Source organism: Mytilus edulis, chromosome 1 (genome assembly GCF_963676685.1).
Source record: "Mytilus edulis chromosome 1, xbMytEdul2.2, whole genome shotgun sequence".
NCBI classification, from domain to species: Eukaryota; Metazoa; Mollusca; class Bivalvia; order Mytilida; family Mytilidae; genus Mytilus; species Mytilus edulis.
In genome coordinates this window covers 82,955,515-82,981,279 of record NC_092344.1, presented here as the reverse complement: position 1 = coordinate 82,981,279, position 25,765 = coordinate 82,955,515, and the positions used below count along the sequence as shown (strand labels likewise).

At 32.0% G+C, this 25,765-nt stretch overlaps 2 protein-coding genes across 2 annotated transcripts in view; one reads left to right on the top strand and one right to left on the bottom strand.

The window, feature by feature from the left end:
• Positions 1-1,940: 1,940 nt before the first annotated feature.
• LOC139486981 (salivary glue protein Sgs-3-like) lies at positions 1,941-3,247 on the top strand. Its single transcript, XM_071272042.1, has 2 exons — positions 1,941-1,988; positions 2,849-3,247. The coding sequence occupies exons 1-2, from the start codon at positions 1,941-1,943 to the stop codon at positions 3,245-3,247; spliced, it is 447 nt and encodes a 148-aa protein (XP_071128143.1).
• Positions 3,219-25,765, bottom strand: part of LOC139492111 (guanylate cyclase soluble subunit beta-2-like) — a 36,333-nt gene continuing 13,786 nt past the window's right edge. Inside the window, exons 3-12 of the mRNA XM_071280255.1 lie at positions 18,472-18,572; positions 17,345-17,528; positions 14,092-14,168; positions 9,287-9,742; positions 7,470-7,644; positions 6,741-6,886; positions 6,191-6,339; positions 5,594-5,740; positions 4,470-4,624; positions 3,219-3,639 (exon numbers count right to left, since the gene is read on the bottom strand). Coding sequence (XP_071136356.1) covers positions 3,291-3,639; positions 4,470-4,624; positions 5,594-5,740; positions 6,191-6,339; positions 6,741-6,886; positions 7,470-7,644; positions 9,287-9,742; positions 14,092-14,168; positions 17,345-17,528; positions 18,472-18,572 — 1,939 coding nt within the window. The 3' untranslated portion in view covers positions 3,219-3,290. The remainder of the gene's footprint in view (positions 3,640-4,469; positions 4,625-5,593; positions 5,741-6,190; positions 6,340-6,740; positions 6,887-7,469; positions 7,645-9,286; positions 9,743-14,091; positions 14,169-17,344; positions 17,529-18,471; positions 18,573-25,765) is intronic.

The following is a 25,765-nucleotide window of genomic DNA, read 5'->3' as shown; positions in this document are numbered from 1 at the left end:
AAAATCAGACATAACAATTACGTAATTATTTCTTATTAATCATTTCATCAAACAAAATTGTTAGTTTGTCTTATAAAAATATTTACTGTCACGTATTTGATACATTTAAAAAAACACCCAGATCTTTGTTTAGTGGCCAGTTAAGGACGCCTCCGGGTGTGGGAGTTTCTCGCTGCTTTGAAGACACATTGGTGGCTTTCGCCTATTGTCTGCTCTATGGTCGGTTTGTTGTCTCTTTTACACATTCCCCATCTCCATTCTCAATTCTAATGAATGACTAAATAACGGTAATCGATTTATCAATTTCGTACAGCGGTATATACAACTGTTACCTTTATTTACCTTCGCAACTACACGACCTCCTGCTAACGTGTTATGAAGACGTAAAACTTTACAGTAGTTGGTCAAGTTGTAAGAGGTATAGTACAGATTGTACAGGTTGTTCTTGTCTTAAGTTTTTGTGTTAAAGTCTCAAAACCAATTGCAAAAAAACTAACAATTACAAACACCTGTTACAGAACAAGTATAAACCTCCTGATTGTGCCTTTGGTGCCTTTGCTAGTATCCTCTTTCATAACTACACAAGCTAGCTTCGTTATTATTGGTGAACTTTACAATGTCAACAACACTTCCCTGCGAAAGGTGTCATCCAAAGGTATTTTAGAGCCTGCGTTTCCTATCTTTATTATTATATTTCCTTGATAGAGACGTAATCACATGAGTTCATCCCGTTTTTTGGTTGGGTTTGCGTTGCTTAGTATTAAGTTTTCTATGTTGTGTTTTGTATTGATTGCTTATCTTTTTTCTTTGTAGGGATGAAAGTTGTTTTTATATTTAACGGAGAAAATCAGGAAAGAAAGTAATACCTCCGCCTATCTAACTTGCTCGCGTAAACCTATACTTAAATCCACACATATATCAAACTTTTCTTGACGCACACTCCACAACACATTACAGAATTGGTCTAGCTGGTATTTCAGATAAAAAAATACACTTTATAGTAAACAATTTAAATCTGTTTGAGTAAATGTTTGTCAAAACCCTCATATTTTCAAAGATTTTATTCAAGGCGGAGAGAAGAGATGAGAACGAACTACACGCAATATACGTTTGGTTTGATTGTTTACCCGGTGACATATACAATACATCTCTTTAAAACGGAAAAATATAACTAAATGTTAAGCTAATTGTCGAAATAGTTCTATAAAAAAGGACTACCAAAGGTTCCTTCTGCAAAGTAGCTCGACCAAGATGAAGTGCTGGGAGAACATAATGTTGGTTGTACTTTTATTTCATATGCAATAAGACAACCTCGTGCACATAAACAGTTGTCCAGTATGAACATTTTCCTACAAAAGGTATCGATTATAACGTCTTCTTTCTGACCGGATGGTACTGCATATTTTCATATCAAGCACAGCAAGATGGAACCAACACTTTTTCATTGTTTTAACAGCCGAAGAGAAGGAGTTCTAAGAAAGAGATAAGAAGATGTGGTAAGTGTGCAAATGAGACAACTCTCCATCCAATTCACAATTTGAAAATATAATCCATTATAAGTAAAAGTACATATTTCTATACTTTAGTCACTTTTTTTTTTTAAAGTTTCGCACAAACAGAAAAATGTTCATTCTATATAAAACGTAACCAATAATACAACTCAATAAAATATGATTTTTTTCTCTCTCGTTTTGTGTTGGTGGGTTGTTTTCATACATATTTCTGTCCAACATATTTAAAAATTAGAGTTTTAACACATAAGATGACTACCGAACAATACTTTCATCATTATTTCAGGAAAGGAGCGTCAGTTTGATAAAGTTCGGAATCAAACATAAACGGTACAAGCCATTTAAAAGTTGAAATGTTATGTTAATGTGTAATACGTACGTATATAAGAAGATTTCGTTTAAAACAATTGCGTATGCGTTAAATTAGGGATGTATGATAAAAAGATCGTGACACATCAGTCCTCATACCGATTTGAGGTACGTATTGCCACAGAAACTGATATTGATTTTATGTGCAATCATCTATTTTTCAATTGTACTTTCGATACAGTACATGCATACTAGTAATCTGATGCAGTTTCCCATAAAATTAAGTAACAGAAAGGGGTTAAGTATTTTGACATTCAATATCAAGTGTCGGAAACGCAACTATAAAGTTAAAATAAACTTGAATCTTGGAAGATATCATTCAATATTATTCATGTATTGAATGTACATATCTTCAAGATACAGGAAGAAAGTTTTAACAGGATAGGAATGGTATTCATAAACTATGTTATTCCTTTAACACTTGAACATATACTTAAAGTACTCTCAGAAAGGTGAAGTTGTTTACACGATAAAAAATTACCCTTAAATCTTCAAGACGCCAGTTTAAAAAAAATCACACCTTGAATTAAATGTAAAAGCAACATTTTATTTTGTGTTTTGAATGTTTTTAATTAATTGAAAAGGGAAAAGGGAAAGCTTGCATAGTTTAATAAAATCAATATTATATATAAACTCATCATAGATACCAGAATTAAATTTTGTATTTACGCAAGACGCGCGTTTTGTCTACAAAAGACTCATCAGTGACGCTCGAATCCAAAAAAGTTGAAAAGGCCAAATAATGTACGAAGTTGAAGAGCATTGAGGACCAGAATTCCTTAAAGTTTTGTCAAATACAGCTACGGTAATCTATTCCTGAGGTAGAACAGATATTAGTGTTTATTAAAGTTCTAGTAAGACATGGTCGAACTGCAAATGGTACACAGATAACAACAACAAGAGTAAATGTTTATTTAGATAAGCGTTTACTTATATAAGCACTGTAAATAATAATTCGTGTTACAAAGATAACAACAACTCGTGTAACAAAGATAACAACAACTCGTAGAACAAAGATAACAACAACTCGTGGAACAAAGATAACAACAACTCGTGGACCAAAGATAACAACAACTCGTGTAACAAAGATAACAACAACTCGTGGAACAAAGATAACAACAACTCGTGTAACAAAGATAACAACAACTCGTGGAACAAAGATAACAACAACTCGTGGACCAAAGATAACAACAACTCGTGTAACAAAGATAACAACAACTCGTGTAACAAAGATAACAACAACTCGTGGAACAAAGATAACATCAACTCGTGGAACAAAGATAACTCGTAGAACAAAGATAACAACAACTCGTGTAACAAAGATAACAACAACTCGTAGAACAAAGATAACAACAACATTTTATTAAAATATTTTGATCACATCCTCAGAATTAATTTATTTACAACAAATTAAAGAAGATTACACATGGTGCTGGTCCGAGACCTCGTTTTAAGATTCTTAGTCTCTCTATCAACAATGTTGCTGTTATTTCTTGGTATCTGACCATCATCTTGTAATACGACATTGATTTTTATGGGTGTAATTTCATCATTATAATTATCATAGCTTACAGTTTCAGTCACACTTCCGTTCACTGGAATGTCATTTTTCAAAATTGAAAGATTACGGAAAATATCTTCTGGTTCTGACAATAATTTACCATTTTCACCAACAAGGAAATACGTATGCAGCGAACCCTTTCCTTTTACTTCTATACATTGTCTGTCTCTGAATACATAGTGATCATCTTTGAGCAAACTAAGAAAAAATATAGAAATAAGTTATTGCAATAATATAATTACATTGTATACACAAAATAAATATTATAAAGGCGAGCGTCTGCCGGAAAGTTATTCATTCCTCCCATACCAGTATTCTTTAAAATACACATGAGTGTTACAGTAAAACATAATAATTTTAAAAAAGAACCCTTAAATAATTTTGAAGGAATAGAGTGACAAAAATTGGTACCATTTCCTAATTAACGTTAACGTGCATATTAATAAATTAAATATTTTTTTCTTCAAAAAAATACATTTAACTACATGTATATATTAATGTCAATTATACACATTTTGAATGACGTCAGTGATTAATTATTAATAGTCGATTAAGTGTATAGTACGGTAGATTAGGAATTAACGCCTTAGAAATAATCAACTTTTTTTTCTTAATTTCAAACGAACATAGATTTCAGAGTGTATACTTCGCTGTCTCGCTTCGATTTAGCAGCATGTTTTGGCCTGCCATTGATCAAGTTTAAGGAAAATGAATGATGCCAAAAATGTGTCAATCGACCAAATAAGTATGTGTCTGGCCCAGTCATGAAATTCTTCATTAGTGGTAGCTATCTTTTAATAATTTGTCGATTTGAATTTGGTCTTGGGTTCTTTTTTTTTAAATTTTCTATTGAACTAACTCGCAATCTTTTCAACAAGGGACGATTGAGATCTTCGAGTAATGTAGACATTTGTGGTGACTTCTTAATACAAGTTGTGATTAACTTGGGTCGTTCGGTTACTAGTTTACAGGAAACATCCTTTTATTCATATTTGAAGTCGACACATCGAAAAAATAAACTACAATACCTGTATGATGTCGGGCTTATATGTATACGACCAGGTTCCCCATGACTTTCCATACGTGAGGCCGTATTTACAGTGTCGCCGAAAAGACAATACCTTGGCATTTTAACACCCACAACTCCGGCAACTACAGGACCACTGTGGATTCCAACGCGTATCTAAAAACCATTGTAACATTTGACTTATTTATATGTTTATGTTACAACAAAGAAAATTTACATATTTGGTTATTGAAAAACTGGTCATTATCGTGATACATAGACTGCCCAACGGACATTGGTTTTGACTAAGACAGTGATAATGACTGAGCCGTAGTCAATACCACTGTCCTACGGGCAGTCCATGTATCACGATAATGACTAGTTCTTCAAAAACTGTTATGTTTATTTCATTGAGGAACCATGTTTTTACAAATTCTCATAAATTCAAAATGTTCGAAGCAAACTCTAGCAATTGAACGATTTCTATAGCAAAGAATGAAGACCTGTCGTAGTAACGGATGTAGCAAAAGTCACTGCCATTCATTTAAGAGCAATTTTTCAGTATATAAATAAATATAATAAGTTAAGTTCTCTATGATTTCATCTTTTAAGAAAACATATGTTAAAAAATCTACAATAAAATTGAAAACAGGAAAATGTATTATGAAAGGGACTATCACATGTCTCGAAACAGAGAAACGACGCCCTATCGGTCATTAACATAGAAACCACGCCCCACCATTCATTAACATGTCCGTTAACGACCACTTTTCTGGTCCGTTTATGTTCTGTTAATGACCGACGAAATCTATAACGGAAGAATTAAGAATGCCTTATAGCCCCTTTTTATCCATTAAGAGAAGCTAATTCTTAACCGATATGAAATAATCGTTATTAAAATCATTGAACAAATAGCTAATTTTCAGTATGAGTACTTCTAAGGATCAATTAAAATAAATCTGACCGTTGAGTTCCAAAATTTAAATATTCAGTAAATTCAACAAAAAGAACGAAAAAAATAATAATTCAGAAGCACAACAAAGAAAGAAATAATACGAGCAAGTGATCAGAATTATATATATATATGTAAAGTCCAATATAAGTCAATAGTAGAGTGAAAAAATACACTCTTTTAAAATTACTTACTTGTAAGGGTTTTCCTGTAGCCGGTGATTTAACATTGCTGGCTTCTTTTATCATATCTATAGCAAATTTGGCAATCGGCTGTGCATGAACTTTCTTTGCTTCCGGGACTCCACTGACTACCATATATGCATCACCTATGGTTTCAACCTAAAGTCATATTTTTTTTAAGTAAGAGTTGTTTCTGAGTTATTTATTGAATACTTACATGAGAAAATAAGATAAAATCCTATTTGTAATGAATTTTTTAAACATGAACGAATGTATTAAACGTGAATGTTAATACTTTACCATCTTTCCAAACGATATTGTACTTTATGATATATGGAATGTCAAATGAAAGAACAATATTTTGAGTTTTCTATATTAAATATTCTGAATTACAGATGATGTGCTGGGAAACATTTGACATATGGTTTCTGGTAATGATATCATGAAAGGCTGTGGTTTCACCGTACATGTTTAGTAAACTTTCACAGATGAATCAGTGCCCCACTTATATTAAATAGATTCATAGGCGACACGGGCTTTGTCTTTTGATTTCACGATAAATCATATTTAGCTTTAAAACTTCATATGTACTAAAATAAGATTTGGTACCTTATACACGTCATGTTCACTAGTTCTGGCGTCAAATCTTTGATACAATTCATTCAGCATTCTGACAATGTCTAATGGCGTACAAGCTGCAGCTATGTCAGTAAAGGTCACTATGTCGCTGAATAGTACAGTTACATCTGCAAACTTTTCTGAAAATGATGTAGTCAATGATCAAGGATTTAGTTTAGACAAATGCTCAAATGTTTACCTACCAGCATAAAATCCATTATTACAATGAATTCTTTGTTAAAATCTTCTAGCACAAAGATTACAACTGCATCAGATTAATTTACCCTTTGATGGTTTTTCAAATTTATAATATATTATCTGTGTATTAATTAGTTTCTACATTTGTCTTTTTTTCGATGATTGAGGTTGACGAATGATAGCCATTTAAACGGTATGAATAAGGTATCAATATCAGCTGTACTTATAAGAATATCTGTTGGTCATAGCCTACGATTATTGTACATTTATTCAATCAATAAGATATTTTGCTATAAACCAGGGAATTTCTATACTAGTATAGACTGTCCCTATATAAACTCACCAGCTTTGACAGTTCTGCCATTTTTAAGTTCGTCAGCAACTTTTTGTGGTAGCATTTGGAATAATAAATTGTCAGTCTTTTGTTTTTCTTCCGCTAAAAGGCGAGAAGTTATCTTTAATTCGGCTGTCGTTTCATCCAGTTTTTTTCTGAAAAAAGTTTTATCTTTATTAAGTCTATATTGTTCAAGATGCACACAAAAGAAAACAACGGAAACTGCAATATAAACAGTGTTATAAGTTTTGCAAATATATGCTGACGAAGGTTGAGGCGATGACAACCTTGAAGATGTGTAAATTGTTATCAATGTTATGACTAATATTTGTTGGACAAAGCGGCATAAGTCAGACCAAAACAAGGTAATAATGTGTATGTCATTTAAATGAAAAATAATGTATTTCTATATGATATTGATATTACATTGAGCTTAATTCAACACTTTACATGAATATGATTTATTTTGAAGTCTAGTTAATAATTAGTTAATATAACTGATCTTTTTCACCTACAGCTACTGAATAAATAAGACAACATTTTGATCTAAGAGCAAAGATCCAATAGGGATTTCTAGATAAATGCAGTTTATTCATATAAAACTGCATAAGATGAACGTTACGTTATAAAACAAACCATTGGGTCGTGTCAGGTAAGATACATTAAAATCATAGTACAAATGATTTTACAGTTAGTGTTTCTATGGTCCTTCCGTAGTGACCATTACATAATACGTACGCTATGTCAATCTCAGCAATTCTTTGTTGATTAAGAAGTATTAACTCCCTTGTTACATCATACAACGGTATATCTGACAAATAAATATTGAGTTGTTTGAGTTCCAGTAAACTTGAAAGTCGAGGTGAACAAACATACATCATCAAACGTAAATCATCTATCCAAAGCATTTGACCTACAAAAGCAAACAAACAAAATAGAACATGACTTATCTATTCAATGCATTTGATATACAAAAATAATATACTAAGTGATTTAATAGTTTAACCTTAAATATTTCGGGGATAAGTTGGGACACGATCATACTGAGTAATGTTTATAATAACATTATCTCAAACAGTAAATTCTGATAATTTCCGTTTCTTCATAAGATATTTAGCAGCGCACTCTGTCTATCGCGTGATTAGTGTTTCAACGTCAGTCTCATTCCAATTGTCACTCAGGCCAATTTCTATTATTCTTACAAAATTGTAACAAGGGCAAAGTTTTATTATACTGTAAGAATTGTCACATGGGAACATTTTTATTGTACTATCATAATTGTTACTTTGGCCAAGTTTTATCATTCTATCAAAATTGTCACTGTGGCTACTTTCTATTAACCAAAATTAACTTGCGTGCAGTCCATTACATTTCCTATATCAATATTAGTATAATTTTTTTTTAAAATAAGGTGTCTTGTGTGGTCATTAAAAACGAATCTGTAGTGTGTATTAATATTTTCTTTAAGAACAAAATCCATACTTAAATAAGTCAAAGGTTTAGCTAGCTATAAAAACTAGGTTTAGTCCACCATTTTCGACTGCTGTACCCCTTTTTTTGACATTTTTACCTAGTATGTCTGTTTGTTTTGTTCACAAATCGTTGTCAATATAAAGGTTTTTACAGTTTATAAACCAGGTTAAATCAACCATTTTGTACCAAGTCAGGAATATGACAGTTGTTATCAATTCGTTTGATGCATTTGATTTTGCCATTTGATTACGGACTTTCCATTTGGTATTTTGTTATTTTACTCTATACAAACATCATCAAACGTAAATCATCTATCCAAAGCATTTGACATACAAAAAAAACCCAAACACAATTAAGCATTAAGTAATTAACGTTATGTGACAAGAAGAAGTTTAAACAAAACTTATCATGTTGAGCTAATAATATATAAGAGCTTCAATCAACACCATGATTGTGGAATATTTGTGTCACAGAGGACCAATTATGCGCTTGGTGCATTAAATCAAAGTAACAGTCGATTCATCGTTTCTATTGCGTTTTTCTAATGTCTCATCGCAATTTAATTAAATAACGAGATGTAGTATGAATGTCAATGGAACAACTATTCACTAAAGTCCAAGTGACGCTTATTTAATGAAGTATAAGTCACCGCACTGCCTTCAAAATGAACAGTAAACATACCGTATAGTCAGTTGCAAAAAGTTTAAACAATTAAAAAAAAAACCAACGACATGACTTATAACAATACAAATATGACAGACAGTAACAAACATGTTAATATCTTATCATTAGATAACATATGTTAAGTAAGTATCTTACTTTTGAGGATAATCCGTTTTCATTTCTTTCTATAAATTACAGATTATCATAGGAAAACAAAATGAGTCATACCTCATTTTATAAGTAGAATGTTTCAATCTGTACTATTTCTTATTATTAACTATAAAATAAGTCACAACCTTAAATATTATATAATTATTAATTTGTTGTTTTTTACTGCTTAATAGAGCATTTTATGACTTTTTGGTGTGTCGAGCTTACATAACAAAAAAAGTTCATGCGATTGTATACTAGTAACTCACCTCGTAAAAAGAGTCTAGTTTCTGCATTTTTGTTGTTCTTCACTCCAAGATAGAATACACTATTGATAAACGTCAATATATTTTCAAGCTTGAATTTCATGGGAGGATGGGTGATATCAAATAATGTTGTCATTGAAGTATTTGCCTTCAAGCACATGTGTAATATTTTTGGAATCATATCACCGCATTGTTTGATTTCAAGATTTTCATCGAAGACAATATGGTATGGAAATGCTTTACAAAAATGACTAGTATTTAAAGACGTTTGACTGCCATTCGATTGAAAAACATTCAAACAGTTATCTGGTATCTTCTTTTTATCGATGTCTTTGAGTTTAACTAGGAATATCACGTGTTCTTGGTCAAGTCCACCTTCTATTTGTTGTTTTGATATGCTTATAACTTCCATTTCAGCTACTTGATTGTAAATTTCTCTTGCTACAACTTTTACGACACCTGTAAAATATTGATAGAATATCAGAAAAAGATATAACTGAGATATATATGTGATGCTAGCACTCACTGAAGTTTGGGTTATTGATTAACAGGAAGTTATAAAATATAAATTTATCTAAAAGTGAAATTTAAGGACTTGCAATATACTTTTTCTGTTTGTGTATAAGATAGATCTGTACGAGTTATGTTCCATATGAGGACACAAACAATTCAACCTCAGGGATACACAGTGAGAATCTATTGGAATACAAAAGAGGGACGAAAGGTACCAAAGGGACAGTCAAACTCATAAATCTAAAACAAACTGACAACGCCATGGCTAAAAATGAAAAAGACAAACAAACAACAACACACATGACACAACATAGAAAACTCAAGAATAAACAACACGAACCCCACAAAAAAAACTGGGGTGATCTCAGAAATACAAACTGATCATTGATATACTATTAATAATTCACACCATTTGAATGATACTTTAGTCAACCACAATGTCCGACACCTTATGATACTGTAAATTTCATTTTTTTTGCGTTTATTAGTATTACAATTTCGAGGGAATAGAATGTGAGTTCTAATTATTGCTATATTCATGCACCAAGTCGCATTTTTCGCATGAATAATACCTAGTTATATTTTCTGAACATTCTGTGTATTTCATTGTTTCTTGTAGTAAGTGAAGTTCTTAACTCATTAAAAATGTTCTTGAGAGGAACACTGAACTGCAACTTAAACAAACGCCAACATTCATATACACGAACTATTTTATAACATATGCCTTATTCCTGACTTAGTACAGGGCATTTAAAGAAAAAAATGTGGGTTGAACCTGATGTTATGGCTAGACAAACCTCCCGCTTATATGCCAGTGTTAAAAATATCGCTTAAATGACAAAACTACGTGAAAGAAGTACATCGGAAAAACACGCAAGAACACTTTTCACAGAGAACACGCCCAACAAAATTAAGAGTCAACCCAATATGCAAACTGCAGAAAAACAACCGGCATCGTCTATCAACGACAGAGGACACAAGACATCACACACAGTGACGCACTTTTATAACGAATATGTAATCTTGAAACTCAATCAATTATTTCACAATACCAGTCCAAACAATTATCATGACAATGACGACATTGAAAGGCTACTTTATACTAATTTTGAATACAAACTATAAGACATACCACATTAGCTAACCGAAACCAAAACCAAAACAGAAATATCAGAAATAAATACATGAATGCTGGGTGGTATAGAATATCGAGATACGTAGTATAGCAGTGCAAATTCACACTCGGTAAAACGGTAATATTCATGAATATGTTAACCCTTAAACCGATTATGCATTAAGCCCCGTACCACAAGAACACGATCGCACCGCATCACCGCCATCTAAAAAGAATTCAGATCGTGGTGTGGTCGCAGTATGAGCGGCATGAAATGTAAATGTTCGTTGTTTTTACGATGCTTCAACATCCTCACTCGCTTAAACAACGATCCCGCTACGATGATACCATGTTCTCACCACGCTCATCTACGACCTCACCACAATTATCACGATCTTACAACACTCATCACATTCTTACTATGACCAAAACACGATTTATCTAATTGCATCACGATCTAACCACGTTGCTACTGCGATGATAGCAAGTTCTTACTAAGATCAGACTACGATGATAAAGCGATCTTACTACGCTCTCAGCAATAACGTCAACACCGTGGTCCATATAAAGTACTATACCATTCCTTCTATAATTAATAGATGAAGGTACATCCAGAAAAGAGCTTCGTACTTTATTATGTATTGCGTTCATTTATATAAGGATATGTAATTACTATTACAAAAATTTGTCTGTGAGTGTTCCTGATAAAGGTTAATCCATGAAAAAACGCTTCAAACGCATGACATTTATTTAACGTGCTGTTTTCCTTTTTAACACATATACATGTGCTATAAGAAAGGAAAAGAATAATAGAATGATATTAAAAACGGTTGATATATAACATATTTCTTGTATTGATTATTAAAACAAAGCCAATTTTCCGTTTCAAGAAAATGGCATTAATCATAGTCATGTTGAATTGAACTTTCTGAACAACTGGGATGCTAGGTTTAGCTTCATTTGATACGGACAAAAGTACGTAGCTTAATTTTATGCATATCTTTGCTGATAATGACACTATGGCGTACTACTTATTAATTGCATTATGCATGCTGGAAAACAGAAAAGACATTTTTGTAACTTGATTGCAAATACTGTATGAAAAATATATCTTAAACAATCTAGCTGCCTTATAAAAATAGTATCGATTTTTATTTCTGTCTTGTTGAAAAAAAACGAGAAAAAAATCCATCACCAAACATACTAAATTTTTAATTCTTTATGTCATAATCTCCATTTTCTACATTTGAAAATGCCTGAACCAAGTCAGGAATATGACAGTTCGTTTTTGATGTGTTTAGTCATTTGATTTTGCCATGTGATTATGGACTTCCCGATTAGATTTTCCTCTGAGTTCAAATTTTTGTGATTTTACTATTTTCGTATGCAAAAGACTTATCGATGACGCTTGGATAAAAAACAAAGATACATGGCCAAATGAAATGCGAAAGTGAACAGCGCTGATAATAGTGGTTATCCATTTGTTTGATGTGTATGAGCTTTTGAATAAGCCGCTTAATTAGGGAATTTCTTGGAATTCAGTATTCTGTTATTTTACTTTTTTCAAGAATGAAAAGTTTAACTAATCTTCTGTCGAGGTTAGATCTTGAGTGCAATATTTAATCATAGTTTGTATTCAATAATCGTTGTCTGAGACAAGTTATATTAACACTACAAGATAAAATCTCTGAGCAATTAGCAGATATAGTCAATTAAATGAAGAACAGTTATGTAAAGTGAAATTCTGTTTAAGCTTAACGTACTTTTTTTTAGATGTAAGATCAAGGATGAACGAAGAGATTTATAGGTTAAGGAAGTTGAGGTTGTAGTCGTAACTACAATCCCCTTCCCTTTCCTGAATATGACCTACCGAATTAGACTATTTACCGGTTTTTTAATCACAAAAACAACACGACGGGTGCCACATGTGGAGCAGGATCTGCTTACCCTTCCGGAGCACCTGAGATCACCCCTAGTTTTTGGTGGGGTTCGTGTTGTTTATTCTTTAGTTTTCTATGTTGTGTCATGTGTACTATTGTTTTTCTGTTTGTCTTTTTCATTTTTAGCCATGGCGTTGTCAGTTTGTTTTAGATTTATGAGTTTGACTGTCCCTTTGGTATCTTTTGTCCCTCTTTTATAAACATCTGAAAGTGATGCGAAAGATAACAAAGGGACATTCAAACTCATTAGTCGAAAAAGCGCAATGGCAAAAAAAGCAAAGATCAAAAGACAAACAAATCAGTATACAAAACAGAATATGAAAAAAATAAAGACATAGCATTATTAAGTTGGAAATGAAACGAAATAAAAGCGACAAGAAATAAACGTGATAAAAATGTACTTTTATATCAGTGGAAGAACTTTCTATACAATGATGCGTCATTTGATCTGATAACTAATTCTCTCATAAATACAGGACGCAATATATGACTTTTATCAATATCAGTATATAAATCAAAAGGCAATTTACCTCAGTAAAGATCGGTCTAAAGTGCAATTAATTGATACATTCTACAACACTTAACATTATCTTGATGATTTTTGTTACATGATCATGTATGAACAAGCATGTTTTAAATATACTTTATATGTAACTAATTTTCTTTCCCTTTGGTAAGCTTTCACTTTTGGACAGTGATGTTCCTTAGGCACTATCTCACAGTGTTCACATAACAGTGTTAATAATCATTCAAAACGCGTTCGATATGCTTATGTCTGTTGTGACGTTTTCGATTTCAATTAATGTCATCTAAATATTACTGGTAAAATATTAAGACAGAGATTACGTGCATATATTTTCTAACGTCTTCAGTCACAGTTTTAAGTTTTAAAAAATGCAGACAGACTTACAAATACAGACGTATGATACTATGGAAATACGACAGGATACAACAATTACGCCCCGCTAAAGAAATCAGAGAACACTTAAATATATTGAAGCGCTTTTATACTGGTCAGCATTTTTGCATATCAAGAAAAACCTTAATGACTTTTATATATTCACGAACTAACTTCAAGATAGTAATGAACCCATTAGCCTTCATTAACTTAGAACTATACGGTTTCGTTTCGTTCTATAACTTCTTAAATATTGATAAAATGAATTTGTTAACATAATTACCTGTGAGCCAGTTCTATCTGTAAAATATTGTAATTAAAATCATCATAACAACATACTTACCTTTTACTATTGGGTGCAAGCCAGTTCTTTCTGTAAAGTAATGCAAATAAACAGAATCTGCATCTTTTCGCTCACATCTGTAAATAAATATTTAATAGATACAAGAGAAAATGGAAACAGGGAATGTGTTAACGAGACAATAATCCGACCGAAAAGCAGAAAACATAGCAGACAAAAGCAACCCATGTGTTTTCAATACGGTGACTCTATAAAAGACCATATATATTTTTACGAAATTATCATCACATGATGTCCTAATGATGACCAGCATGTCATTATTTACATTTTTACAAACAAAAATTTAAATACACATCTTTTCAAAAGTAATTTTTTTTTCATTACGTTATATACTGTTAAGCAGATGGGAAGGATGACCTCCAAAATTACGTTAAACACTGAAACACTGTTCTGTTACATAATTTATAAAGTATCGAGTAAAAAAAGACATAAATTCTGTGCACGCCTCTTGTATTTTAGTTTCCTTCGTGTATTTGTCTTCTAACTCAATTTTATATTTTTCTTTAGTTTATAATCATTGTACCTGGACTATTCGTTTATAATCTTTTACTCGCTTTTTCCTTATTTTGTCTTAATTCATAAAGTATCACAATATAAGAAATAAATGCATAATTTTTTATATTTTTATTTAAAGTCCAACAAGCCACGGTTTGTTGCAAATTCAAAACGGAATTCCCTCATCAAATAGCAAAATCAAATGATCAAACACATCAAACGAATGGAAATCAACTGTCATATTCCTGACTTGGCCATGTCCCTTATAAAATGGCAAAAACAAATGATAAAACACATCAAACGAATGGTCAACAACTGTCATATTCCTATCTTGACCATGTTCGTTAAAAGTTCTATATGAGGCTTTCACATATACTTGTCTAAAGCTAATGATATTTCTTGATACTTTGCTTTGATCGTCCATTTATATATCTTATATTGAGAATTTCATACAATCAGCTATATTGCTACCAAATGTCACGCAAGTGTACAAATGAACTGATGATAGTAGTATAAATATACATATCGTCTTTTTATATTCTACATGATACTAATTGTGATCTTATTATTTTTACTTTTTCATACAGTCATACGAAAGACCGTTTGGGAGATTCGGATGTGAAAATGTCTACTTTCAAACTTGACTTTTTTCCGTGTCAGATTTGGAATTTGGAAAATGTACATTTCAAACTAATAAATGTCAATTTGGAAGAGGGAAATTATAACAATAATTAAAAACCAATTGTTCAGAGAACAATTGAAGGTCTTTCCACCATGTTATATCACTTTACATATAATTTTAGATATGATAGGGGCGAAAACTCCCATTCATTGTCTACGCACCCTTTCAACTTAAATTATTAAGTTACGACATGTTGCAACTAACAATTTAGTCAAAATGATTTGTCGATATCTTATAAGGTTAATGAAAATGAGTGAAAATAAGCCAAATTCAAAAATTAGAATATGACCTTGACCTTTGACCATGACCAAATTTTCATTTTTTAGGACCAAGGACATCAAATCAAAAGATCCCGGGTCTCTTTCACTTATGGTTTACAAGATAGAAATGCAGATCACTTATATCAAATGCATAAGGGGAAATAACTCTCATATGGAGCGTTCATATCGCTTCGGTCAAAATAGGACAAATCATGAGAAGGATCAAACGAGCAATTTTGTAAATAAATTTGTCGTAATCTTTTACGGTTGCGAAGGAGTGGTGGACACAAGGAAAACAGTGTTTGGGGAGATAACTCCTATAAAGAAAAGTATTCGGTTACGCAGGGTAAATTTCAAAAGCGCATAAACTGTTCGATATCATATACCAAATATCTAAGCGACATATTGAGAAACAAATGATGATCGCAAGAACAAAATTTGGCGGAAGAAAAAAAAAATTATCAGAAGAAAAACAATAGGTCTTTCCACAGAAAAGTGGAAAGACCTAATAATAACCTCCTGTTCGCAGTTCTTTTCCGATTTCTGGAAATCTAATAAAATCAAATCAAAAACTTTGAACAGTGCTTAATTGTAGTAGAACATTAATGTAAATTTATTTTACATTAAATGTCATTACTAACTATATTGTTGGAATATCAAAAGTATATGAAATTGTCAGAAAATAAGGAAAAGTTCAACAAGATTTAATCTACCTTACTTTTCTTCATATTTATAAAGCTCGTACCATTGACATTTTTATGCTTTCCGACGATGTGCGTTTAATCTTTTCACCTATTCGTTATATGAAACAACATTTTTCAATTTGTGCATAAGAAATGTTTTGAATCAGTAGAATTTATTCTGTAACTGTAGTATCTTGCTTTGACTTTATTTGTTAAACCATATTATAAAATGGATTTTTATTTTATTTAATTTAATTATTTGAAAGCATGTATTAAGGCAGAAATCCTCTGTAATCTCTACATTTACAATGATAGTCCTGAGGTATGTCATACATTTATTTCCCGACTGAGATATGAAGATTTGTTCACACAATAATATTCATATTTCACGAGGGCTGTGGCCGAGAGAAATAAGATTTTTCGAGGGTGAGCATACTTCATATCTCCCGAGGCCAAGGGAAATGAATGTTTTATTCCACTGACTATTTTTTGTTTACTACCTGAACATAAAAATATTAGTTTGCATACATTATTTTTCTTATCCGCTTGTTTTTTTTTTAACTAAACACGACCTACACATTGATGATACTCAGAAAGGAATATTATACATTTATTTCCCGTGCCTGAGGGAAATATGAAGATTTTTTCACCCAAGAAAAATCATATTTCACGAGGGCATCGAGGGTTAACAAATCTTCATAACTGACGAAGCCAAGGGAAATAAATGTTTTATTCCACTGCCTATACCTTTTTTTACTTTTATTTCTGAATATAAAATTTACATAATTGTTTTCTTACCCGTTTTGTTTTATAACTAAACACAATATACACAATGATAGTCAGTACTGATTTAAAGTTAATTATTTATTTATTCCTACAAGGTAATCCCGACGTCTAGAGGGGAATATGAAGCTTTGCTCGACGTCATGTGTGATAGTTTCAACCAATCAAATGTTGATTAAACTATCTATACGTATTAACAGTGGAATCATATATATTATCCACCGGCAGTATTCTTCTTGGCATACCCAATTGTAAATCCACAGATTGCTTCAATGTTAAATCTGTTCTGATTATCAGAAAAATAATAATTGATCTAAAAGAAAAACGCTCACCTGAATGATGGAGGTCGTAGTTTTGAATAAGTGCGTTGCAAATTTGCATGCAAAGCATCTAAGTTTTGTATAAATGATATGAAGTCTTTGCCAAGTGTTCTCAATAGTTGATCATACCCATGACGAAAACAGTACTGCACGAAATATTCACCAAACACTTCTAATACTGTGTCTAATGGAATTCCTGAAACAAAACAAACAAAAAGATTTTTTTCTCCCAATGGTTTCTATTGTACCAATTCGGACGTGTTTTGTTTAAAAAAGAAAACTGTTGCAACACGGATATGTTTTTTTTTTCAATCCATTTTTAACTTTCGAACAGCAGTATACAACCACGCAATAAAAGTGTATCATATATATCTAGAGGTCAACTTCAGCATTAGAAAGTATTTCAAACCATATTATTTTATAAACTTTATACTATGTTGTGTATATGACTTTTTTCCTTCTACAAAATTTCAAAGAAATTGTGGGTTTGTTGCCTATAGGGAAAACGGTAGTATTACATTTTCCCAGCATTAGGTTGGCCTTTTGTGTACCCAAGACAGGTGAAGGAAGTCAACTTAGGAGCGCTGTGATTGGATGTAAGGGTACAATATATTTTTTTTTATTTATCTATGAATAACTGCAGTGTGTAAATTTACAATATAAATTTTAAAACCTATTGAAATATTTTCTAGAGAATTATTCGAAAAGGCTCCCAAAATTTCATAAATTTGGTGCAAAATGACTGTGGGCATGGATAACATAAACAAGCTCCGTTGGAAATTGGTCATGATACTATTTGGCTTCAATTTTTAGAATACAGTAATAAAGTACTAACACCACACATAACTGTTTTATCCAGGTTTTTATGATAAAAACTGGTAAATTTAGAAAATGTTAGTATTGTCGCCTATGGCAGAATACATAGTATCGTTTTCCCTTCAGGAAAAACTAGACATTATATTATATAAACATTATCAGTAACATTATTCTTAAATATTTCCGTCCTTATTTTCTCTTAGATTATTTTGATATACTAAACTCGCGTCTGGCGTACAAAATAATTTGCCTAGTGTCTTTGATTATGTTTTTGTGTATTATTTTACAAGAATAATTAAACGATTAAAATCTAAAAACAGTACCTGATACTGCACAAACAGCTCCCACTAAAGCAAAAGTCTTATCGTCGTGGTATGATTGGAATACCAGGAAATCCGTACCTTCGTGTAATACAGACTTTTCCCTGAATCAAATAAAAAACAAAGTTTTATTAAGAAATCCAGAATTGTGTTTAATTTCTTAGTTTCAAACAAATTTTAACAGATTCAAGCAATATTGTTATAAAAACAAGAAGATGTGGTATGATTGCTAATGAGACAACTACTCACAAAGAGACACAATGATATTTATCATCATATAGAAATTAACAACTATAGGTCACCGTACGGCCTTCAACATTCAGCAAAACCCATACCGCATAGTCGCCTACAAAGGACCCGAAATTACAAATGCTATAAATTTCGCGTACTCTTTGATTAGTACTGTAAATAAAGGCAACAGTAGTATACCGCTGTTCAAAACTCATAAATCCATGGACAAAAAACAAAATCGGGATAACAAACTAAAACCGAGGGAAACGCATTAAATATAAGAGGAGAACAACGACATAACACTAAAATGTAACACACATAGACAAAATCCCACGAGAATAACAAATATAACATATATATATAACATCAAAACCAAATACATGAATTTGGGATAGACAAGTACCGTGACACGTCTTATCGCAATGTGAAGTTACACTCAAAAATAAGAGAAAACAAACGACACAACGTTATAATGTAATACACACAGAAACGAACTATAATATAACAATGACCATATTCCTGACTTGGTACAGGGCATTTTTAAAGGAAAAAATGGTGGGTTGAACCTGGTTTTGTGGCATGCCAAACCTCGCACTTTTATGGCCATGTGAAATATAACATCAAAATGACAACACAGGACTACAATATAAATAAATTGGAGAACACAATTGACAAAGAATCACACGAACAACATAATATTGTTTTGACATTTTTACAATTTATGTCTGTTTGTTTTGTTCACACAATGTTTTCAAGATAATGAAATTGTATGCCGTTGTCATACATATGAGAAGTTTAGCTAGCTATAAAACCAGATTTAATTCATTATTTTCTGCATAAAAGGAATGACTGTACTAAGTCCCGAATATGACAGTTGTTCTTCATTTATTTGGTGTGTTTATCATTTGATTTTGCCAGTTGATTAGAGTCTTTCCGTTTTGAATATTGTATTTATATATTTTTGTTATTTAAATTTTTTAAACGAGAACAAAATAACGGCTCGGTTTATGGACTAAATAATGAAATAAAACCCAAATAATACACAAAAACAAAGGACAGCCACTGAATTACAAGCTCACGAATTTGGACAATCACATACAGAATGTGGTGGAATTAAAATAGGGTCGAAAGATACCAGAGAGATAGTCAAACTCATTAATCAGAAATAAACTGACAACGCCATGCCTAAAAATGAAAAGACAAACAGACAAACAATAGTACGCATGACACAACATATAAAACTAAAGAATAAGCAAAACGAACCCCACCAAAAACTGGGGGGTGATCTCATGTGCTCCGGAAGGGTTAGCAGATCCTGCTCGACATGTGGCACCCGTCGTGTTGCTCATGTTATAACAAATCCGGTAAATAGTCTTATTCAGTAGGTCACATTCATGAAAGGGAAGGGGATTGTAGTTACGACGTAAGGAACATATCCGATATCTTCTGTGAAACGGTAATTCCATAACGGTCATGACACCAACTCGTGATGGCGTCCGTAAAATTTACGAAGGGATTATTTCAACTTCACCATTTGGAACTCTTGGTTTAATAGCTTCCTTGTGAGCAGCAACACTCTATCAAGAAAATCATAATAAGAAATACAAGCACGGGAATATCGTATCAATTGTGAGATATATACCACGTATGGAGGTGCTGCTGGAATTTTGCTACTAAGAAATGGGAAAGTTCACAATTGGAAAGCTGAAATCCTCTCTTTTGTCGTAAAGTTTTGTTTTCAACCGACCCTCATTGTCAATTTCAAGATGTAATTCAAGATATGAGGCCGACTTAATGGTATCTGTTGTATTCTTTATCTCTAATTAAACTAGTTTCAAGGCGTCAAACCTCCTCTAACATTGAGTTTATATTTGTATTTGTAAACTTTAGTTGGCTGTTATCTGCTCTTTGGGCGGGCTGTTGTCTCTTTGACAACATTCCCCATTCCATTCACAATTTGATATAAGCAAGGAAAATGAAAAAAAAACATCTATTTTTAGTCATATTCACAAGCGTTCCCAATGGTCAATCAATTACTAAACATTCGCTATGCAGACACACGTAAGTGATAAATTTGTCTTGGTAAAATATGTCTGGGCGGACAAATATAAATAGTATAAAAAGTCCATGGTTACATAATTTACTATTATATTTAGAATGATGTTAGTAATTATGTCCCCAGACTAATTTTCCTAGAAATTCATGTCCTATAATAAATTAAATGACATATAAACAATGGAAATTGAAATGTTATATTACAATATCTTTTAACTGTTTAAGAGTTGCGTATTTATATTTTTGTTAAAATGAATGTCCTCATACTAATTTTCCTAGGAAATCATGCCCACTTCATTAATATTTCTATGTAAAATCATCCATGCCCTTAGTTTTAAAAGGTAAATATAAATGTTATGCTTTAATATAATAAATATTGTTAAAGAGTTGTGTAAAAATATAATAAAATTTATGTCCCAGACTAATTTTCCCAGGAAATCATGTCCATGTCATCAATATTCCTAGGTAAAAATGTCCATGCCCTTTATCTTAAAATGTTAATTAAACTGTAATATTTAATAGTGTTTTACAACTTTGTATCAATATTTTAGTTAAATTTATGTCCCAGATTAATTTTCCAAGGACATCATGTCCATGTCCTTAACACGTCTAGGTTATAAAGTACATGTCCCTTATTATAACCCACGCAACGAAGTTACGAAGGGTATAATGGTTTTTATCCGTCTGTCCGTCCGTCAGTCCTGTTTCCTGTTCTCACAACTCCTCACAAACCACACAACAGAATTTCATGAAACGTTTTTAGATAATAAGGATCTACTATTCAGATGTGCATATCGACAGGAAATTAAGATTCAATTTTGTTTCTAGGAGTCACGCGCCTTTGAACTTATTTGCTTTGATATACTACTGCAACAGTTTCTCGTCGCAACTCCTTTGAAACCACACAACATAATTGCATGAAACTTTGTATATCGACAGCGAATTGTGATTCAATTTGTTTTCTTATACATTTTTCTTCTTAGTTATTTTATTTCTCCAGTGACAATGTGGGGACGTGGGGTATGTGAGTGCGCTCACTAAGGTTCTTTAATTTTAATAGGAAAAAATTATGAAACTTTCCAATCTAAAGAAAGATTTGTTTTCTTTTTGAATAATTTTTATAATATAATAAAATCTAATAGAAAAACAAGTCTTGGGACAATTTTTCCTAGGAAAATAAGTGCCAGACATATTTTACTAGCTATGGACATATTTTCCTAGGAATAGTTGTCCTATGACTTATATTCCTAGTTAAATCATGGACATGGACTTGATTAAGTAGGAAAAAAAGTCTGGCGGACAAATTTTACTACCGAACCAAATTTACTGTTACACACACACACATGCAAGTTAAATTGCTGGATTCATTTGCTAGCTACAAACATTATGAAAATATGTTTTTAGGGGACACGAAACAGTTAAAATGGCCTTAAATACTCAGTGCTAACAATCTATGAGTTATTGAGTTCGATGTCCGTTTCATGATTACCTTCATCAGGGACACTCAAAACAAATCAAAATAAATATTGGGGTGTATAAATATTTTAAGAAATCTATGACTTATTGCCCCTAAACAGAATACCAAAATCCATGTAACTCTTTCTCGATTGATTTGGAACCATAATTTCTTATTAACTTTGGAATTATCAACTCAAAATTCAAGACATTTCATTTTTGTTTTAAATCATGTCAACGGTTAATGTAATATCTGAAACAAAAGCAATTTTAATACATACCCTCCAAACTAATACCATTTTTTATTAAAAAAAAAAGAGGAAAATAGTTCGAATTATGCATACAATCTTTAAAAATAGTATTATTATCAGCTTTACCATTTGTTCATGTACGCACTGTGTTTGAGTTTGGTTAATTATAAAGGCAATTACGTTTTATGTTTTCTCAGCCTACTGGGCTTTGATAAAGAGATATATCTAAACAGAATTAAATGCTATTAGAGGAATTAATAAGTCAGATAGATATCAGAAACAAGTAATATTAAACTGTAGTATATTGTATGACAAACTGATTAATGGAATCTGCTTAGGCATAGAGTATGTTTCAATAACAAAATTCACACCCACGTATAATAGTTAAATTAATGACCATTGATATTCATTTTGGGAATATTTTCCCCACTTTGAATTATAATTATATTATTTAAGAATTGAATGCTTCTTTTTGTAAATTTACTGGGATGTAAAAGCATTGAACGAAGTACATTTTGTATGAGGAAGCGCTTCATTCTAAAAATGTGCGCACGATCAACGTTTTTACAACCCTATAAAATTATAAAAAGAAGCATTCAATACTTATAATTACAATTTTTAGCTGGGATCATGAAAACACGATTTTTATAAAGTTTTTATTTAATTCACCCGTGCACTTTATTGTGGGGTCGCGTGTCATCATGAATGATACATTTTATTGTGTAATGCAATTGCTTAAGGAATAACACGTGATGAGCAGTTAGCCAATCAAAATAACGTATTATAATGAAACATACATCTAATGTAATTATATACGGTTGAAAAAAGAGGGACGAAAGATACCAAAGGGACAGTCAAACTCATAACTCTAAAACAAACTGACAACGCCATGGCTAAAAATGAAAAAGACAAACAGAAAAACAATAGTACACATGACACAACATAGAAAACTAAAGAATAAACAACACGAAGCCCACCAAAAACCAGGGGTGATCTCAGGTGCTCCGGTAGGGTAAGCAGATCCTGCTCGACATGTGGCACCCGTCGTGCTGCTTATGTGATTACAAATTCGGTAAATAGTCTAATTCGGTAGGTCACATTCATGAAAGGGAAGGGGATTGTAGTTACGACGTAAGGAACATATCCGATATCATTTGTGAAACGGTTATTCCATAACGGTCATCCAACTCGTGATGGCGTCCGTAAAATTTACGAAGGGATGATTTCAACTTCACCATTTGGAACTCTTGGTTTAATAGCTTCCTTGTGAGCAGTAACCCTCTATCAAGAAAATCATGATAGGAAATGCAAGCACGGGAATATCGTATCAATTGGGAGATATATACCCCGTATGCAGGTGCTGCTGGAATGTTGCTACTTAGAAATGGAAAGTTCACAATTGGAAAGCTGAAATCATCTCTTTTGTCGTAAAGTTTTGTTTTCAACCGACCCTAATTGTCAATTTCTAGATGTAAGTCAAGATATGAAGCCGACTTAACTGTATCTGTAGTATCCTTTATCTCCAATTCGATGGGATAGATGCGTTCCACATAGTCACCAAATTTTGAATTGTTTAGTGAAAGAACGTCATCTATATAGCGGAAAGTAGAGTTAAAGGATATTGCTAACTTCTTATCTTTCTTCCTAAGAAGTTCCTGCATGAAGTCAGTCTCATAATAATAAAGAAACAAGTCGGCAAGTAGAGGGGCACAGTTTGTTCCCATTGGGATGCCGACAGTCTGTTGAAAAACACGTCCTCCGAACGTTACAAATATGTTGTCAATCAAGAAATCAAGCATCTTGATAATATCGGTTTCAGAGAATTTTTTGTTTGAATCAGAGTGATTCTTTACAAAGTATGATTTATCCCTCCCTAAGACAAGATACTTGTATCTACGTTGGCCATTCTTTTTTATGAAGCAAAGTAATACCAACTCTTTCAATTTGTCTTTTAGTTTGGAATGTGGAATACTTGTGTACAGAGTAGAAAAGTCAATTGAATTTATTATCTGTTTCTAAACCTCGTGCTTATAATGAAAATAAAAATCATCACTAGGGAAAATCATTTACAAACACTTACGTTGAAATAAAAAAAAATCAATTGTTTTATATCACAATTGGTGTTATGGACAAGGACATATTTATGGGGTCCCAAAGTCAGTTTTATAGTATAAAAAAGAAGATGTGGTATGATTGCGATTGAGAAAACTATCCACAAAAGACCAAAATGACACAGACATTAACAACTATATGTCACCGTACGGCCTTCAACAATGAGCAAAGCCCATACCGCATAGTCAGCTATAAAAGGCCCCGAAAAGACAATGTAAAACAATTCAAAAAGAAAACTAACGGCCTTATTTATGTAAAAAAAAAAAGATTCGGTTCTTTTTACTCTTTTCTCTTAGTAGCTTATGTTAAAATGATTGACTGGGTACAGTTGACTTTGAGACAACTGTCCACCAAAGATAGTGGATGTAAACACCATAATAAGAATCAGCAAAACTAGTACAAAATAATACGCTTTAAAAGGCCCAACACACAAAATGTAAAAACAATACAAACGAGAAAAACAACAGCCTGATTTGTAATCAAATGGCACTAGACGAAAAAAAAAAAATGATGTGCAGGCTTCTGACTAAAAACAGACATATACAGAGCATAGTTTTTAACAGTCAGCACAATTTTAGTATTCACGATGAAGACCAGCTGGTAAGGGTTTTACTAATAATTAAATGTACTCTCATTTTCTACTGGCAGTTCAAATATACCTTGTTCTGAAATGACGGCAACCGGATTGTCTAAACAATATTGAATTTACCGCAGTGGCTAAGTCTGATAAATTGACTGATAGTCTTAACATGACTGCATACTTTATTTGTTCACGCTTATCTAGATGATGTTTCGATCAAAAAGACCATTTAAGACTAAACTGTATTGACTAGTTTGTCTACGCCGTAAAACAATCAAGAATTTTCGTTTTACGTTGTTGGTTTTTTTTTATCTTATTGTTACTACTTATGGTGAGAAATAATAATGTTTTTTTACAGATTATTCTCCAGGCTTATTAATTAATACATTTTTATAAAATATTTTTATGTATTATAAATGATTACAACTTTCAAACAGCGGTATACTACTGTTGCCTTTCTTGATATGTGTAAGTGATAAACCTTTGAAACCATTAAAATTAAAACAGAACCTAACAATGATATAGGTGAGATACAAATATAAATTTTTCGAAAGTGTATTAAGTTTCCTTTTTGGTTATTAAATGTAACACAGTTGTCCTTTTATGTATGTAT

Coding starts and splice junctions, on each gene's coding strand:
- LOC139486981 (XM_071272042.1), top strand. CDS start 1,941: ATGTATGATAAAAAGATCGTGACACATCAGTCCTCATACCGATTTGAG. Junction 1,989..2,848: donor AGTCCTCATACCGATTTGAG/GTACGTATTGCC, acceptor CGTGTTACAAAG/ATAACAACAACTCGTGTAAC.